Here is a 17,740-nt window from a genome sequence, read left to right on the forward strand (position 1 = left end):
TGCCACCGCGTTATCGGCTACTTTTAATTGCTTATATTTAGAAAAATACGCAAACAAGTTAAGTTTCGCCACAGGAAATGGAAACGTAATAAAAACTAAGATAAATAGACACCAACCCCGACTCATTCGGACGTTCTTTGTGTGGGGGAACTAAAATGAAGAATTACCGCTTTGGATTACATGTAAGAAGGTAGTTTCGATAGTTGTTCGATTCCCGAAAAAATTCAACGGGCAAAAGTAGCATGCTGTCTGTGCACGTACAAAATGTTCAATAAATTAGAATTTAACAATTTGGTAAGTAAACAAAATTTGTTTAAGCGCAATAATTACAAAAATTTACCAATAGGTAATTACCAACAAGAAACATATACAACAAGCGCGTGCCCAAACCATTGCAAGGGTCGTGAATAAATTGCGCAAATTGAAGGATGAACTGAAGAGGAAACCGGAAAGTGAAAAACACCAGGAACGCTTACGCAAAAGCGTCGTATGTATTTCAGAGCTTAAGTCGCTCAAATACATGGACATAATGCGTACGCTGCTGCTGCAAAATGGTAAAAATCACAAGGCTGTGCTGACCAATGGTCGTGCAACGCCGGATGAAGTAGCTATTGCCATGTTGGGGTTAAACAAAATCATGCAAATGCTGGTGGCAGCATTTCAACAGGCCTTGGATCTTGGTAATAAAGCCAATGACGACTGGCGCACTGCAATATTGGAGACAAGCAAGCGGCGCCTCAAATTGGAACGAACCGAGGAGAAGCGGCGTAGACGTAAAGAGCTCAAGGAACAGAAGGCGCAGACACGCAATCGTACTATCTGGTTGCAGCAAAATCCACCAGGCGAAGACAAATGCGAGCAAGATGTCATAAATACAGCAGCTGGCGAATGCCTGATAGAATGTCCGTTAACTCCGAACCTTATAAGCAATGTGGACAACAACGAAATTCAAGATAATCCAATGCTTACATCTTCATCCGATTTATTGGAGGCAACTAAACAGAAAAGGCCCAAATGCAATGAGAATCAACAGAAAGTACAAGAAAAGTCAAAGAAACGAATAGCAGAGCAACCTAAAATCGAAGGGGAAAATACCCCACAGCTAAAGGGAGAGGTTGTTAAACCCAAACGCACGAAAATAAAGGAAGCGGGAAATAAGCCAAAGCAGGAGAAATCAAGAGGCAAACTTACTGGAAAAGAAGTAAATGAAGTAGTAGTCGGAAATAAAACACAGCGTGAGAAAGCAGGCGCCATTCCCAAACGTGAAGAAACGAAGGAAGTAGAAAATAAACCGCAGCGGGAGAAAGCGGGTGCCAGTCGCAAACGCATGACAGCCAAGGAAGCAGAAAAAGAACGACCCACCCATGTGGTCGATCCTTTTTTCATTACAGAATCGGGACAACCATATCTATCAACTGCAGTTGTTCTATCCGGTGATAGCCATAATGAATCGGATGATGAGCAACATGTGGAGCAAAGAAAACGCAAGCCTCTGGCCAAAAAGCCGGAACATAACAGTTCACGCTTTAATGAACGCCATAACTTTGAACGTTCCAATGAACGCCATAACTTTGAACGTTTCAATGAACGCCATAACTATGAACGTTCCAATGAAGGCCATAACTATGAAGGTTCTAATGAACGCCATCCTTCGTGGATGGCCAAGCAGCAGCAAAAGCCAATTATAGCCAACTATAAGGGCAAGAAAACGAAGTTTAATGACGATGACAGTGTTGCGGAAATATTAACTGCTCCAGCTGCAGCTCCAGCTCCATCTCCATCTCCCACTGACGGTGAAGCGGGTGTAGCCGGCATGCATCCGTCTTGGTTAGCCAAGCAGAAGCTGAAGCCAAAAATTGCCAAATTCACAGGCAAAAAAATCAAGTTCGATGATTAATTACGTTTGGGTTATGTTTATTTAAATATATATAGAACATTTCTCAAGCATCCACCTTGGGCACAAAATGTCCACGCGCCTTATCGCTCCTGCGCAGTTTCTCAATGTCCACGTCGGAATATTTACGTTTTAATAACTCCAAGTCAAAGTTGGGATTGCGTCTTAGTATCATCATGACCTCATTGCGTGAGCGACTGAAATAAATGTTTATAGAAAAATTAATTTCCCCTTGCTTTCATAAATTCGTATTCTTACTTTTTGGCTTTGCGTTTGGCATTATAAAGCTTCTCGCGGTACTGCAGCAGAAATTTGTGCACAGCGCGTCCGCCGTAGCCCAAATGACGCGATTTAATCCATTTGGTGTTCATAAAGGGCGGCAGCACATGCTCACACGATTTGTATGTGCAGCGCAAACCGAAGGCGTTATGCACCGCCCTTTGTGGGCGTTCGCCCGTCTCGCCAGTCTCCAGCAGATGATACGCCTTGTTGCGCTCGCGTACAACTGTCTCTAGATTCTCCATAGAGATTTTCACCTTATCAATGCGTTCAGGATTGGGAAAGATTTCCATTTTATCATTGCATTCGTGCTCCATAGTAAACAGCATGTTGCGCTCCTTGAGTAAAATGTACCACAGCTGATGCAGCTCCTTATTGGACTTGATGCGCAGCTCATCTGGTTTCCAGGCGCGTCCCACTTTCACTTCGTTCTCGCTCCAATGCTTAGGATCGTCAAAGAACTCCATTAGGCGTTCCTGTCGCACGGGACTCGTTGTGTGCACTCCGCATTTAAGTAAACCGCCAACTGCCGCAGGGCTTTGTTACATAAAAAAATAAAAATACAAAACACGAGTGGAATTACGCTTGGAGACTTTGTTATTGTCTATTCAACTAACCTCCATGCTGTTAATTGGTTTTGTGATGTAGTTAACAAACTTTTGAACGTTACTGTGCCCACAGCTTTGGCCAAGTTTAAACATTTTATTAATGTTGAAGACATGCTTTCCAATCAGAGGCAGCCCCAGCTGTCCGGCGCTTAGAGATGTGCAACAGTATAACGATGCGAGCTGTTATAAAATCATATCGATAGTATTGCAATGGTGGAGTCTTTTCCAACTAAACTCGAGTATATCCGATGTGTTGTTCGTTACAAGTAAAACATCAGTTGATCGCTAGATACGTTTTTTTTAGTAAAATTATTACAGCTAAATTGTGTTTAGCAACATGAAAACACTTTTAGGTCTGTAATGTCATTTATGTACTAAAATTGAAATAAACTTAACAACACTGTGTATTATTCAACACTCGTTCGCTAACAATCGATATTGACACATCACTACTCAGATAGAAGTACGACGCGTTCTGCTATGTAGTGTATGTTAATTGTGCGCGTTGGTGAAAAATTTGCATTCTGTATAAAAGTAATTTGATTTTCTAATGATAAATATTTAAAAACGAATGTGCATATGTACTAGCATCATTTAACAATAAAATGTAAGTTGAAATTGCTGTCAAAAGTATGATTATTATTGTATGAAAATTCGCTTGATTTATGCCGTTCCCATCAAAATACATATGTACATACGTCTATATATACATAAATATATATATACTTTGTATGCAGGAACGCTACAGCGTTCAACTGCTTGGGTGTGTGTGAGTGTGTGTGCAGGCATTGCATGCATGATTTGTGTATTTGTTATATTAAGTACACAATTTAAATTGATAAAAATTCTAAAGAGCCACTAAACCTGGATTGTGCAACTAAGCGTATGGCGAAACTTAAAGTGAATTTTTAAGTCACTCGTCAGTCTGCGTTGATTAGTTTCCAGTGCACTGGAATTAAGCTGTGCAAAAAAAAATCATCTCATTCATTGACAAAACAAAACGTTAAGAGTGGGTGAGAGCAGGTTATGTAGTAATCCCTCGAGAGTGTTGTCGTGCTGCTGTTGTGTTTACGCTACAAATGGTAGCAATTGTGTTTGTTATCAGAATTGTCCATTAATATTGAAACTGAAATTATTTTAGCTGTAAATGCTGCTAGGTTCGTAATACGCATGATAAAGCTGTTCAAAGATTGGTGTTGTTGTGTGACATAAAAGAGAGTCAAGTACCTACTATCTTACTATTGCATAGTTATTTATATATATTTTAAGTATTTATGCCGATTGATGTTATTATTATTTTTTATTGATTTTACGCATTTCAAGACGTCAAAGACCGTACAATTGTTATGTAAAATGAACAATTTGCGCTACTGGAGCCAATTCAATTGTAAGGTCAATAAAATAGTGTACAGAAAGTGAATTGATTCATCAATTTGGCTGGGGACGGGGGCATCTGTTGTAGAATTCAGGGCAGCGCTTTGTAAGGTTCTTTTGTTTTTGCATTTTCTTTTAGTTTTCTGTTTCGCTTTTCGTCGATAAGACACGCAGCTGCAGCGGCTTTGCGGCGGTTCACGCCCAAAACATCGCTACTGCCACAGGGCGTATGCGTGTGTGTCAGTGACTGTGTGTGCTATGTCAGCCAAGGTTAATTTATTGGGTCTCACTAAAGCGGTGCGTGTATGAGCGAATTATTGCTGTATTCTTTTTCTTTGCATCATTAAGAGCAGTGAAGCTCAAAAAACCTGACATACATATGTATTTGCCCGCCCGCATTTGCTGTTTACAAATCGATACAAAAGAGCAAAACTATCGATATGCGGCAAACAACACTGACACTTGTTGCATGTTCTTGAAATATAGAGAGAGAGAAAGAGAAAGAGGGAGTTTTCATCATAATGTTGTTAAATGATCTCGTTAACATAGGCAGCGTTTAAAATGCAATGTGCAGTGGGCTCCATAACAGCACGTTAATATATAGGAGTGTGTGTGTGTGTATGTATGTATGTATAAATATAAATATATACAGAAAGGTGTTTTTTAATGGCCTCCTCGTTTAATTAGCAAATGCTGCCTAAATATAGCATTGGGTGGTGATAAAGACCAAATAGGAAGCAGTATTTATTTTTATTTTTTTAATCATGTTTTGATAAAAAAATAGTATACTCATTTGTTGTATATGGGTAATTCAATTGTTTTTTATAGGGGGTGTTTGCATTAATTTACTAAGCTTATCAGGAACACATGCACAAACATTCAAACATGTATCCGTCTACAGCAAACGGGGCGTTTCAATTCACGACAAATTATCAATTGCTTGTCGAGTCTTTTGACCTTATGCGCGTATATTATAATTCTTATCATGGATTTTATTGTAAAGTAAACTTATGTGTACGGTTTTTTTCTGTGCCAGGTAATAGTGAAAACAACTTTCGTTGTTAGCCTCATTACCACAGATTACAATTCCTATGTACATATGTATTTTCTTTTAAAAAGTGCAAGTAAACATTAACAGAAGCGGCTCAATTAACTTATGTAAATGAAGATGCTTGGTATCATAAATGTTACTGATAACGAGCAGGAATAGCTCGGTAGCATAAATGCTATCGATAACTATCGCAAAAACTACAATAACAACAAGTGCAGCAGTAGCTGCAGTATCCGCAGCAAAGCAGCAGACCACTTGAATGAATTATACAATTAAACAAGCATATTCCCAAGTACAAAATAAAGCCGGCTACAAATTGTAATAAGCTGGCTAATTATGAGATGTTCATATTGTGCTTTTTCTCTCTCCCTCTTTCTATCTCGCACTCTGCTTGCGCACAGTTCAATGTCGCAAACAACAGCAGCTAACGTCAATCTGGCAACGCCGCCATCAGATAGTGCCGACAATTGTCGCAAGCGCACCTTGTCACGCTCGGAGCCCAAATCCATAATCGAGATACATATATCCAATGAGATTAACAGCAGCGCTAACAGCTGTAAACGCCCCAATTTGGAAACAGAGCCACAAACAGACATGGAACAGCAGCAACTACAGCAAAACAATGTTATCGAGCTGAGCATTGAGGAACAGCAGCGCGATAACGATAATCGCACCAGTTGCCAAATCTTTTTGCAGCATTTGCCATGCTTTAAGCTGCAGCAATTGACCACATTGACGCCCATACCCAAATGCCGGGAATGCCGGCGTCGTCATGCACCGCCCGCAGCAGCAGCAGCAGGCAGTGCCAATAACAGCAGCAGCAGCAACATCAGCAGTAGCAGCAACAACAACAATGATATCTATTGTCGCTTCTATGAGTTTCGACGCCTGCAATATAATGCCGCCGGCGAGTTGAGCGTTGCTGGCTTCCCCAATCCCTACCAGGAGCCGACGGCCGTTGACTACGGCATTTGGCAGCCAGATGCAAAAACCACGCCCACCGCTGGCTTTATGGATATACAAGTGTGCCGTTACATTTTGTTGCATGCAGGCGATCAGTTTTGCTATTTGTGGCGCCAGGAGGCCGAGGCGTTGAAGCTGCACGAGAATCCAGACGGAACGATTGCATGGAAGAAAGCCGTACAGGGCATACGTGAAATCTGCGATGTCTGCGATACGACGCTCTTTAACTATCACTGGACATGCCGCAAGTGTGGTTTCGGTGTGTGCATCGATTGCTTCAAGGATCGCAAGGAGGGATTGCAAAAGAAGCGGCGGTTGGAAACACAACGAGGTCATGATGAATACCACTGGCTACTCTGCACCGATGACGTCCAACAACAGCACACGTTGCCCGAGCTAATGTTGACCCAGATAATAGCTGGCGATGCACTCAATGTGCTCGGCCGGCTGTTGCACGAGGTGCGCACATTGTGGCAGGTGCCGCAGGTGTGCGGCTGTTTACTGAGCAAGCAACAGGTCAAGGACGAGCAGCTGACACAGCTTATTCAGGACATGATCAAGGAGTCACAGCTGAAGCAACAAACCAGCGCCTCCTCGCTGGCCACCGCCCAGAAGGTGCAGCAGCAGCAGCGTCTGGAGCAGCTGCATGCCAAAAAGCTAGAATTCGCTCGTCAAAATGGCATCGACTATGTCCCAGGTCGCGTCTGGACAAAGGAGACACTTGGCAAGGATCCTATCACAACCGCTTTCGATAATTTTAAGCACATCAACTTTTTGCGCAAAGGCCTCGCGGGTCTGCGACGGTTTTTGCCGCCACGTGCCATGACCCTGGCGCACTCCACGCAACTGGCGCCGGGCGTGCCGCACGAATGGCTCTGCGATGGGAAATTGTTGCGTCTCACCGATCCCATGCATCCCGATAATCGTGTACTATACCAGGAGGTATGGAAATGTGGACAGCCCGTTATGATATCCGAGGTGGCGCGTTCGCTTAATCTGGAGCTCTGGCATCCGCAGGCCTTTTGCCGTGATTTTGGCGATAAGCCCAATGATTTGATTAATTGCCTCAATGGCAATTTGGTGCCCAACCAGCCGATGCGTCACTTCTGGGAGGGTTTCCAGTGCATGCACAAGCGTCTGCTGGACGTTAATGGTAAGCCGATGCTATTAAAGCTCAAGGATTGGCCACCCGGTGATGATTTCGCTGAGATTTTGCCCACACGCTTTGCGGATCTAATGCGCGGCTTGCCCATGCCAGAGTATACGCTGCGCACAGGCAATCTCAATATAGCCAGCTGTTTGCCCAAAATGTTTGTGCCGCCCGATTTGGGGCCGAAGATGTATAATGCTTACGGCTCGGCACTGCATCCGGACAAGGGCACCACCAATTTGCATCTGGATATCTCGGATGCGGTCAACATAATGGTCTATGTGGGCATACCCACGGATGAGGACAGCAAGCCACAACTGGCGGCCACACAGCGCGCCATAGCGTTGGGTGGCTGTGATTATATCACGCGTGCCCGCTGCCAGTCGCCGGATGTGCTGCCTGGCGCATTGTGGCACATCTTTCCGGCTCGCGATGCGGACAAAATACGCGATCTGCTCAATCGTGTCACCTTGGAGAAGGGCTTCAGGCTGGAGCCCGATCATGATCCCATACACGATCAGAACTGGTATCTGGATGATAAGTTACGTGCACGCCTGTTCAAGGAATACGGCGTTGAGGGCTATCCGATTGTCCAGTGCCTGGGCGATGCAGTCTTTATACCCGCAGGTGCACCGCATCAGGTGCAGAATTTGCACAACTGCATCAAGGTGGCCGAGGATTTTGTCTCGCCGGAAAATATCACGCACTGCTATCATCTCACACACGAATTCAGACGCCTCTCGCACTCGCACACCAATCACGAAGACAAACTCCAAATCAAGAATATTATTTACCATGCCATTAAGGATTGTTGCACTATATTGACGCGTGCATTGGACGAGCGCATCGATCTGGAAATGGTCAAGGCACAGGCCGAACTCTAGATGTAAACCTTTTACGTATTGTACCCTTATCAAAGCTAAAAAAAAAGCTTTGCTACATATTTAAGTTTCTTTTAATTTGTGCACTATTTAAGTAAAATATATGTAATGCACCCAAAAAAGTGAAAATTGCAGATTTTAAATAATAATAAAAAGAAAAAAAAAAACAAAGAACTTATGTATTAATATTTCAATTATTTTATATGAATTAATTTTTAAGTTTAAGGTTTTGTATATAATCAACAGGTTTTGTTTTTCCAAATGCCCTCTGAATTAATATTATCCCAAAATGTTGACCTTCACGTCCTTTGTCCAACTTAGCCTGTACGCATTTGAAGTAAGTCCAAGTTCAGCTGTTTGGCTGTACTTTTGGCAAAGGTTTTATTTTAGTTTTTGTAAATCGTTTTTCCTTTTATTCTTCATAAATGTTTAGGTTTGTTTTAAGGGATATTGAAGGTCTTCCTTAAGTAAGATACATAACGAACTTTTCCGTTCTCCGTCTATCGCTCTCGCTATCTCTCACTTATTATTGCGTGGTCTATCAGTCCCTCTCCACCTCTAACTCTCGAATTAGCCAACAATATCTAAAAACAAATTCTAAAGTTCAATTCCTAATAACCCCATTCTTTTTTATATTTGCAGTAGCTGCCAAGGATACCCAGGAAAATAAGATTGTCTGCAACCAATGCGTCCGAAGCGTGCTGAAGACGAAACTGATAATGATAATGATAATGATGATGAGCAACTCAGCCAGCGTTGTACTATTGTGCACCACACTGTTGAGCCTCTAGGACATCGGGATTGGGAAACCAAGTCAATTATATAGACGCGACGACAACATCTACAACAACAACGCCAAAGGCAAAACCAACAACAAACAAGAGCAAAGCTGAGCAAAGCATTTTTTTTTTATTTTTGTGCCCCTAGAATTTTTTGTAACACATAGCACTTAAGGCAAACACTCAAAATGACGGTGGACTTTAATGATTATTTTTGGGTGAGTCTCTGCGAATGCAATCAAAGTCCAAATCATTTTAAAAAAAACCCCAATTTCTTTGTGCAGGGCGAGAAGAACAATGGATTCGATGTGCTGTATCATAATATGAAGTTCGGGCTGGTGGCCAGCAAGGAGCTGTCCGAGTTTCTGCGCGAAAAGTCCAACATCGAGGAGCAAAACTCGAAAATGATGTCCAAGCTGGCCCACAAGGCCAGCACGGGCACATTAAACAGCACATTTGCGCCGGTTTGGACCATATTGCGCACCTCGGCCGAGAAGCTATCCACGCTGCACATGCAAATGGTTCAGAAGCTAACGGAGCTGGTCAAGGATGTGGCCAAATATGCCGATGAGCTGCACAAGAAACACAAGTGCGTCAAGGAGGAGGAATCGCAGACGCTCGAGTGCGTTCAGGCCATACAAACCTCAACGGTTGCTGTGCAAAAGCTACGGGACTTATATGCCAGCAAGGTGCTTGAGCTGGAGAAGCTGCGCAAGGACAACGGCTCACACAAGGATGCCGAGAAACTGGAGAGTAAACTCAAGAAACTGCAGGAGGACTACAAAGCACTGCTTGACAAGCACAATCCCATTAAGAACGAATTTGAGCGACGCATGACTCAAACTTGCAAGGTAAACGAGGAGTCCTTCATGATATTTAGAGTATACTAAGAATAAATTCTATATTAAACAGCGCTTTCAAGAGATCGAGGAGGTGCATCTGCGCCAAATGAAGGAATTTCTATCCACGTACTTGGAAATGCTGCAGAATAATCACGATATGGTCGGACAAGTGCACTCGGACTTCAAGCGCCAGTTTGTCGATATGTCCGTTGATAAACTACTTGAGCAGTTCGTGTTAAATAAATACACGGGTCTCGAGAAGCCTGGTAAGTAGGACTTGCATGAACACGAATCAAGAAAGAACAGCTACCCCGGAGCTAGCTGTTATATATTTCTAGACCTAGCCAAAGCTGTTTTCCTAGAAATCTGTTCTAATAGGAGCTATACAATTTTGTAGTCGAATGATAATGCCGATTCGAATGTCTGAACAATTCAAATTTCTTATTGTATAAATTCTAACAGCTGCTGTTATTGACATTAAAAAGGCAGCTGTTAATAACATTGTTTTCCTTAACATAAAACTAGAAGTTATTTACTTAGCCATTAACAGTCAATGGACTTTTAGAACAGTTATTAAACATCTTATAGCTTGTTATAGGCCAGCTTTGCGAATCTGCCGTCGGCATTAACATTACAATTGTTTTTTCTTAAGACTTGCTTAAGAAGTCAGACAACTACAGTTGTTAACAGTACTGCTAAGCATAACAGCAGCCTCTGTTAATTGATAGTCACTGGACTTTAAGAACAGTGTTAGTAAACAAGATAGATTTAAATAGTTAAATGTATTTAGCTGGTTCTTTTAAAGTATGCTTCTAATTTAAAAACTTTTTAACCCATCACAGAAATGCTCGAGCTGGAGTTTATTTCGCTGTCGAGTGGATCGCGTTTGCAGCAGCCGCAGCAGGCCTCAGCAACGGCATCGAATTCGAATTCGGCAACCAGTATACAGGCGGCTTTGCGTTCCGGCAGTGCCGCTGCAGCTGCTTCGGGCAGTCTGGTTTCGATGGATCAGCGCGGCGGCGGCGGCGGCGGTGGTGGCGACGCATTGGCGGGCATCTCGCTGGGCAGCGGCAGTGCGGCCAGCGGCAGCATACCCTATGCGGATGATGCCATACTGGGCAGTGCTGGCGGTGGACCCTCATCACCGCGGCCCACATCGCCTGATACATTGGGCGCACAGCCGCCGCCAGCGAGCTCTGCTACGTCAACGGTTAAGAGTCTGCGCTCTTGGTTCTTGCCGACGGCTAGTAAACAGCAGCAGCAGCCGCCGGCTGCTAGCTCGGCCGGCTCTGGGAATTTCGGTATGCCTGGCAACAGCAACAGTTCCAACAACAACAATTACAACAACACAAACATCACAACAGCAACAAGCGCCAACTCGAACACCAACAACACAACAACCGGCACGATTAATTTTACCACCAATGTCACCACCAAAAATATCCTTAACTCAGAGCTTCTGGAAACTAGTTCTCAAGGTTCATTCTATTATTATTTTACTCTCTTATTTAATGTTTTTCATTTTTCTATATAACGGTATAAGTTTCTTCTTTTATGTTTTTTGTATTTTGTAACCGTAGCATTATTATCGTAACTACTCTATTGATATCTAAAAAAAAAAACTCCTATATCTGTCTATACTAAATTGCCTAATTCATGAAATTCTTTCTGTCACTTCCTTCTGTCGTAGCTTCCATTAGTTCAATCAAAAGCTGTGTTAAGTATGAAAGAGTTAATTGATTTCCAAAAGAGTATCACAATTTCGGCTTTCTTGATAGTATTTATCACAAGCACAAAAGTGTTACAAATAATAGATTTATAAAACTAATCATTTTCACCAGGTTGCAAATCCTAAAAAAAAGTCAATGGTTCGCATCGAACCAACTTCCTGCCTTGAGGTTCGGTTCGCATCGTTTGTAGGCTAGATTTGAGATCTACCCAAAAATTGATGACTACCAAAAATGGTTAAATAAATCAAATAGTTGGGGTACAAGCTATTTGGGCGCTTTGGGGATTGAGTCTCGCTCGAAATGTTTGTATTTTGAACCAAACCAATTTTGAGTCCTTTCAGTTTTCAAAACCCTAGCTGCAGGATAGTCCCTATTACATTTGATATTTATCAATCGTTATCCGTGGCTTATAGATAAAATAGTTTTTAAGCCCTATTTGTTTGCAGGGAAGCTGCCAAATGAAGATATATGTTTTGTATTATTTAAAACATTGCATTTATGTATATAAACTTTTGCTTATGTTTATTTTATATTTGTATACGAAATGTACACTCAAACACCAGCCAAAGGTCAAATGTTAACCTCCCACACACACACACACACACACACGTACACAGACACGTACACAGACACTCACAACGGATAATTGATAACTGCAACTAACACAATTCTCAACGCTTTTCTGTTTCGCATTTTTGTGTTATGCTTTTTTGCACGCCATCATCCATCAACATTCATTTGATTCATTGTCGATTCGATTATCCATGCACGACCGATCAACTAATCAAAATCAAAAACTTTAGATCAGCAACAACAACAGCAGCAACAGCCGATTGAGGTCCTAACACCAACTGCTAGTGCAGCTGGCAGAAAGCAAATGAATGCAACGACAAGCGATCAACATTTATCGAAATCATTAAACGAGCAAGATCATCTAAATCATCAGCAACAACAACAACAGACTGCAGTGGGCAACAACGGTGCCACAACAACAACTACAACATCAACATCAGCAACAACAACAGCAACAGCAACAACGTCCAGACGTACAACGTCACTTTTAAATATATTCACATCAAACTCTCAGGGTAAATTATAAATGTACAGTGCCTCCCCCCCGACCGACCCAACCCAACCCATGCCCTACCCCGAAAAAGAATTATATATATTCCATATGTATATACATTTAAATTTAGGTAACAATTTTCAAGGCTTTCACGCATGGCTTTTTTACTCTGTGTATAAACTATCTACCTTTCTCACAAGTCTTTAACATATTCACTAAATCATTTGTTGCACTTTTAATATGGCGGTGTTTGAGTTGAATTTAGAATCTCTAAGTATAAACGATTTCTGTATTTCGCTGTTGTCCAACACTAAGCTCCACCTAAGCACTTTCACACTGCGCAAGTTTAGTGTAAAAAGATTTGATATTTTGCATGCTCTTCAAAATTTATTAAAATTATGTCATTAAAAAGTAATTTATTAAGAATTTATAGCTTTCTTGTTAGGCAAGCTCCTTAAATGTATTTATAATAATTTATTTTAATTTCCAACAAGTTCTGGGACCATAAACGATAATCGTTAATTAATAATTTTTTTATTACTAAGAAACCAACTTGAATACATTATATATATATTTAAGTGTTAGGTTACTCGTTCAAGAGCTAAACTTAGTGTGCATTTGCGTAGCTTGTGGAGCTATTCCTCTAGATTTATGTATTTGTTGTACTTGTTGTCCCTGTGCAGTAGATTTATGTATTTTTCTCTATAATGATTGTGGCGCAGCTTGTTGTCCCTGTACAGTCAAGTATAATTATTTCATTTCTCATTTAACTAAACTTGATATTAATATTATCCCAAAACAGTTTCGGGCATTTTGCGTAGTAGACGCGACAAGGCGAAAACCAAAAAATCCAAGAAGAAGAAAGACAACGAGGCTGCCGATCACAATATACAGGAGGAGCGTTTGGCCAGGTGAAATCTGACTTTTCCTTTACATCAAGTACTTGGTTTCTTATTGTGTCTATTTTTCTCCAAGCAGCGCGGACCGTGGTAATAACACATTGCTCGACTATGATGATCATGGGCGCAGCATGAAGACGCAAAATTCCAGCGGCAGCAGCGCAGGCGGCGGCTTGGCTGCTTTGTCTGCGACCTCGGCACAGGGCAGCGTTGATTCGGCGGGCGCCAGCAGCATGGGCGGCAGCGGAGGCGGAGTGGCCGGTGCCGGTGGCAGCGCCCTGGCCAATGCCAGCACCATCTCCGGCGTGGGCACAGCGACCACAACTGCAGCGGCAGCATCCGCTGCTGGCGGCCCCAATGCCAGCGCCGGTGGTTACGAGGTGGATGAGGAGGGCTTCAGCATACAGCCAGCTAAGGAAATTGCCTGGGAGGAGGGCCATGACAAGTGTAAGCCAGTCTTTCGAACCATCCAGACAATATTGTCACTTAATGCGCAACTTGTTTAGCAGCCGGCAGCTTCTACACCGACTCAGACTCGGATTCGGATAACGACAAGCGACGCATTCATGTCAAGATTAAGCCGCTCAACAATGGACAGGCCCCCATGTCGGCCAGCGTGGATGAGCTGAGGGCAACTGTGGAGAATATTTCGTTATCACCCACGGGTGTCTTTGCGGTACGTGAAGTTTAGAATGCGGCGCCAACAAATAACGATTGTTAAAAGTTTACAGAAATTTAGTTTGCTAACATTTAAAGCAAATTTAAGTAAATTTATTAAATATATATTTTCTCTGCAGCATCACAGTCAGCAGCTGCAAGGAGGGCCACGCGGCGCCGCTGCATCGCGGCAACAATCGCCGGAGATATCGAATGCCTCAACGCCCACGGCCAGCGTGCATCCGTATGCGCCGCTGCAGAGTCCGACGCTGTCCAACAACAATGCCAATAATCCGAGCCACAACCGCTATGCAGATCTGGGTGATATATTCTCGGAGCTCGGCGAAATGAGCGTCTCGGCGCCAGCATCGGCAACGCTGAGCAAACCGCCAGGCCGGCAGATACCGACACCAACATCCGCTGGCGGCAGCAGCATTGCCATACCACGACCGCCATCGCGTCGCTCGGATATGATTGCCATTGGTCCGGCAGCGGCAGCAGCGGCGGCAGCAGCAGCAGCAGCAGCAGCGGGATCAACAAATCTCGGCCGTGGACGCATGAGTCCAGCGCCGGCAATGAATCGAGCGGACAGCATTGGCAGTCTTGAGTTTCGCACCGCCATTGGGGGCATGGGCTCATCGCGTGGTCCATCGCCGCTGACAATCGGCATATCGGACACGATACCGCTGGCGGTGGCATTCCATGAGATTATACACGCCTATTTCAGAGGCAGCGATGAGTCGCGCTGTCAGGTGAAGGTGTCCGGTGATATGATGCTATCATTCCCAGCCGGCATTGCCGGCCTGCTAGCCAATAATCCAAATCCAGCCAAGCTGGGCTTTCGCATTAAGCAAGTACAAAATCTAGAGAGTCTCGTGCCCAATGGCAAACTGGTGCAAATGTAAGGGAACCGAACATTAAATACTCAAACTCTGCCCTAACGTCCCTTCCTTACAGAGATCGCCAACAGTCGAGCGGATTGAGCACGCTGCTGGAGTTTAATATGCCTGCGCTAACTGCATTGTTGCGCAGGCAGGCAGAGAATAATCCGACTGCCTCGTACTTTAATGTGGACATACTCAAGTATCAGGTGCGCACCAAACCGGGCGCCAGCTCGTGTCCTTTCCAGCTAGTCAGCTACTGGAAGTGCGAGCCCAGCTATACGGCGCTCAAAGTTGACTATAAGTACAATAATCATGCCATGGCCAGCGCCTCACCCTTGCTGAATGTCACACTCTCCGTGCCGGTCAATGGCTCCGTGCGTAATGTCCAATCCAAGCCGCATTCATCCTGGTAAGCATCTAGCACTAATGTACTTTAGTTCTGTACTAACTATTCTCCCGTTCAGGTTGGGTGAATCGAATCGCTTGGTTTGGAACTTTACGGACATATCGCAAAATTCACAGGATGGCGGTGTGGGCACGCTCCGTGCTCGGCTCGAGCTCAACGATGGGCCTTCCACTCCAGCCACGATGGCCACTCAGTTTAATTGCGAGGGTACCACCCTCTCAGGCATTGAGTTTGAGCTCCAAGGCAGCGGCTATCGCCTGTCGTTGGTCAAAAGGCGTTTTGTTTCAGGTGCGTGAATGTGGGTAAGGGCTTGTTAGATAATTGTATTTAATTTTTTTTTTGCATTACAGGCAAATATGTCTGCGAGGGCGATGGCATACGTAGTGGGGCTACGCCCACACCGCCCTCAGTTGGCTCAACCAGTCCGTATTCGGCTAAATCGAATTAGTGGCAATTGGCTCGTGAAAACCCTAGCGAAATTTGTATCTAAAACTGAAAATTAAAACATTTTGTAATACGACAAGACGGGCATGGGATTGGAGTGGCTGTTATTTGACTCACCTGTGTTTTGCTACTGTGCATTTTGGTTTATCATTATGATGTATTTTTGTAAAACTTGTACTGTTGAATCTGTTAGAATTGGAAGGCCCGATTTTGTATAGCCGTAACAACTGGATGTATTATTTGTTATATTTATATACACTATATATATATATATTATATGCTTAGAAATGTATTTATTATGTTTAATTAAATCTGATGTAAACAAAACTATGTACGTAGCTATGTAGATATCTAAAAACAAACAGACACTCTCATACACATACTACAGCGTGGGAAAGCACGTTGATTTTAGTTCACTTTTTTACACACAGAAACACACACACAACACCAAATGTATTAAAACTAATGCAAGATTTAAAAGCGGTTGGTTTTTATTTTACTGATTGGATGGATGAACCAATGTTCTACCCAATAGTTGCGAACTAAGGTTCCCAGAAACTGGGATGATTTTTAACATAACAGCGCATGAACGATTTCAAATTAACAGCGCGCGCACTGTTATTTAACATGCCTTTGTTAATCGACGATATACAACTATTATAATCGATAACTCAACAGTTTCAAACAAGCCAAAATGTGCACAATATTTATTTATACATATTAATAGTGTGATTTATCAGTTACTGCATGAATTTTATATATTTATAAGAGTTTGGTCCAAATCTTTACAATACCCGCCCATTTTAGGTGCCAGTCAACGCACGCACGAAACTGTCACCAAAGCTCGTTCGCCGCTGGCGCCTTTTCTGCGTCTGATATAATTTTGTTGCTTAATTAACAAAAATACATTCAACACATGAAATAAACCCACACACAAACACACACATAAGTATATTAGCCAGAGAACATGACAAACCGGTTTCGCTTTCGGCAAGCCGATAAAAAAAAAAAAAAAGGAAATTAGTCGCAGCCAAAAATTTAAAATAAACTCGTGCGTCTAACAAAAAGAAATCCCAAGAGATTTCGTGGGTGCAAAGTGGTTTCGAAGTTATGCACAGAATTTACGCCTGCAATTTGTAAATGCGGTCTATTTTAAATGGTATACGCATTGGTACATACAATAAACAGCTGTCGTTTCTTGTCTTTGGGCCTGTTGCGCCAGTTCTGTTATTGTTGACGCGTGACGTCATCATGGCACAAATTGATTTCAAGGTCGTCGCCGGTCGCATTTTCATTTCACTTGACACGCTTTGCCTTCTGCTTCTGTTGTTTCCACACCCCACTGAGGGGGATTTGAAATATATACACACGCATTCAATTTTTTCAAATAATGAATAAAAAGAAAATAATTACTAAAATTTCTGAAATATATGCAGCGCATTTAAGTGCACATATATAGATTCTGTAGACCTGATGGCTGCCCGTATACTATATGGGAATAATATCTATATAGTAGTTGTCAAACGATAAGATTAAATTACAAAACAAAAGTGGCAGCCAAAGCATTGTGTACGTTAGCTACGAGAAGTCGTCCGTATTGTGTATATATAACAATATATATTAGCTATATGGCAGTCAGTCACTTTAATTGTTTAACAAAAGCGACAAGCACAACAATTGTTACATACATATGTTTATTTATATTTGCCCATTGTACTACTTTGAAATTAGAGCTCGCTTGCAATGATAATATATAAAAAATTACAAACAGATGCTGGCAACTAAAATAATTGCATCTAGTTTATTTATTGTCTGTATTTTCGCCAAAAATTT

At 42.6% G+C, this 17,740-nt stretch overlaps 4 protein-coding genes across 7 annotated transcripts; 3 read left to right on the top strand and 1 right to left on the bottom strand.

Annotated features, from left to right (window-relative positions):
- The first annotated feature begins 136 nt into the window (after positions 1–136).
- On the top strand, positions 137–2,119 carry Rlb1. The gene is made up of 2 exons (XM_064695168.1): positions 137–294; positions 347–2,119. The coding sequence occupies exons 1-2, from the start codon at positions 265–267 to the stop codon at positions 1,895–1,897; spliced, it is 1,581 nt and encodes a 526-aa protein (XP_064551238.1). The 5' UTR covers positions 137–264; the 3' UTR covers positions 1,898–2,119.
- On the bottom strand, positions 1,898–2,952 carry mRpL47 (mitochondrial ribosomal protein L47). Its single transcript, XM_064695179.1, has 3 exons — positions 2,791–2,952; positions 2,153–2,710; positions 1,898–2,091 (listed from the first exon to the last, which is right to left on the bottom strand). The coding sequence occupies exons 1-3, from the start codon at positions 2,892–2,894 to the stop codon at positions 1,941–1,943; spliced, it is 813 nt and encodes a 270-aa protein (XP_064551249.1). The 5' UTR covers positions 2,895–2,952; the 3' UTR covers positions 1,898–1,940.
- Positions 2,953–3,246: 294 nt separating this feature from the next.
- Positions 3,247–16,387, top strand: LOC135437226 (F-BAR domain only protein 2). 4 transcript variants are annotated; one of them, XM_064695143.1, is made up of 13 exons: positions 3,247–3,388; positions 8,843–9,197; positions 9,264–9,830; positions 9,892–10,087; positions 10,664–11,290; positions 12,355–12,639; positions 13,420–13,528; positions 13,596–13,963; positions 14,026–14,192; positions 14,314–15,074; positions 15,131–15,466; positions 15,522–15,751; positions 15,814–16,387. In XM_064695143.1, exons 2-13 carry the CDS (start codon positions 9,168–9,170, stop codon positions 15,909–15,911), a joined length of 3,774 nt encoding a protein of 1,257 aa, XP_064551213.1. In that variant the 5' UTR covers positions 3,247–3,388; positions 8,843–9,167; the 3' UTR covers positions 15,912–16,387. The 4 variants fall into 4 exon arrangements, with proteins under 4 accessions (XP_064551213.1, XP_064551189.1, XP_064551198.1 ...); XM_064695119.1 differs by lacking the exon at positions 12,355–12,639 and having other exon boundaries at positions 10,664–11,299; positions 14,023–14,192; XM_064695128.1 differs by lacking the exon at positions 12,355–12,639 and having other exon boundaries at positions 10,664–11,299.
- Kdm3 (Lysine demethylase 3) lies at positions 3,248–8,333 on the top strand. Its single transcript, XM_064695156.1, has 2 exons — positions 3,248–3,388; positions 5,608–8,333. The coding sequence occupies exon 2, from the start codon at positions 5,612–5,614 to the stop codon at positions 8,201–8,203; it is 2,592 nt and encodes an 863-aa protein (XP_064551226.1). The 5' UTR covers positions 3,248–3,388; positions 5,608–5,611; the 3' UTR covers positions 8,204–8,333.
- Positions 16,388–17,740: the final 1,353 nt, after the last annotated feature.

The sequence above is a fragment of the Drosophila montana genome, unplaced genomic scaffold, assembly GCF_035044405.1.
Source record: "Drosophila montana isolate Dmon_TW-CO22-7 unplaced genomic scaffold, ASM3504440v1 contig_1505_1, whole genome shotgun sequence".
NCBI lineage: Eukaryota > Metazoa > Arthropoda > Insecta > Diptera > Drosophilidae > Drosophila > Drosophila montana.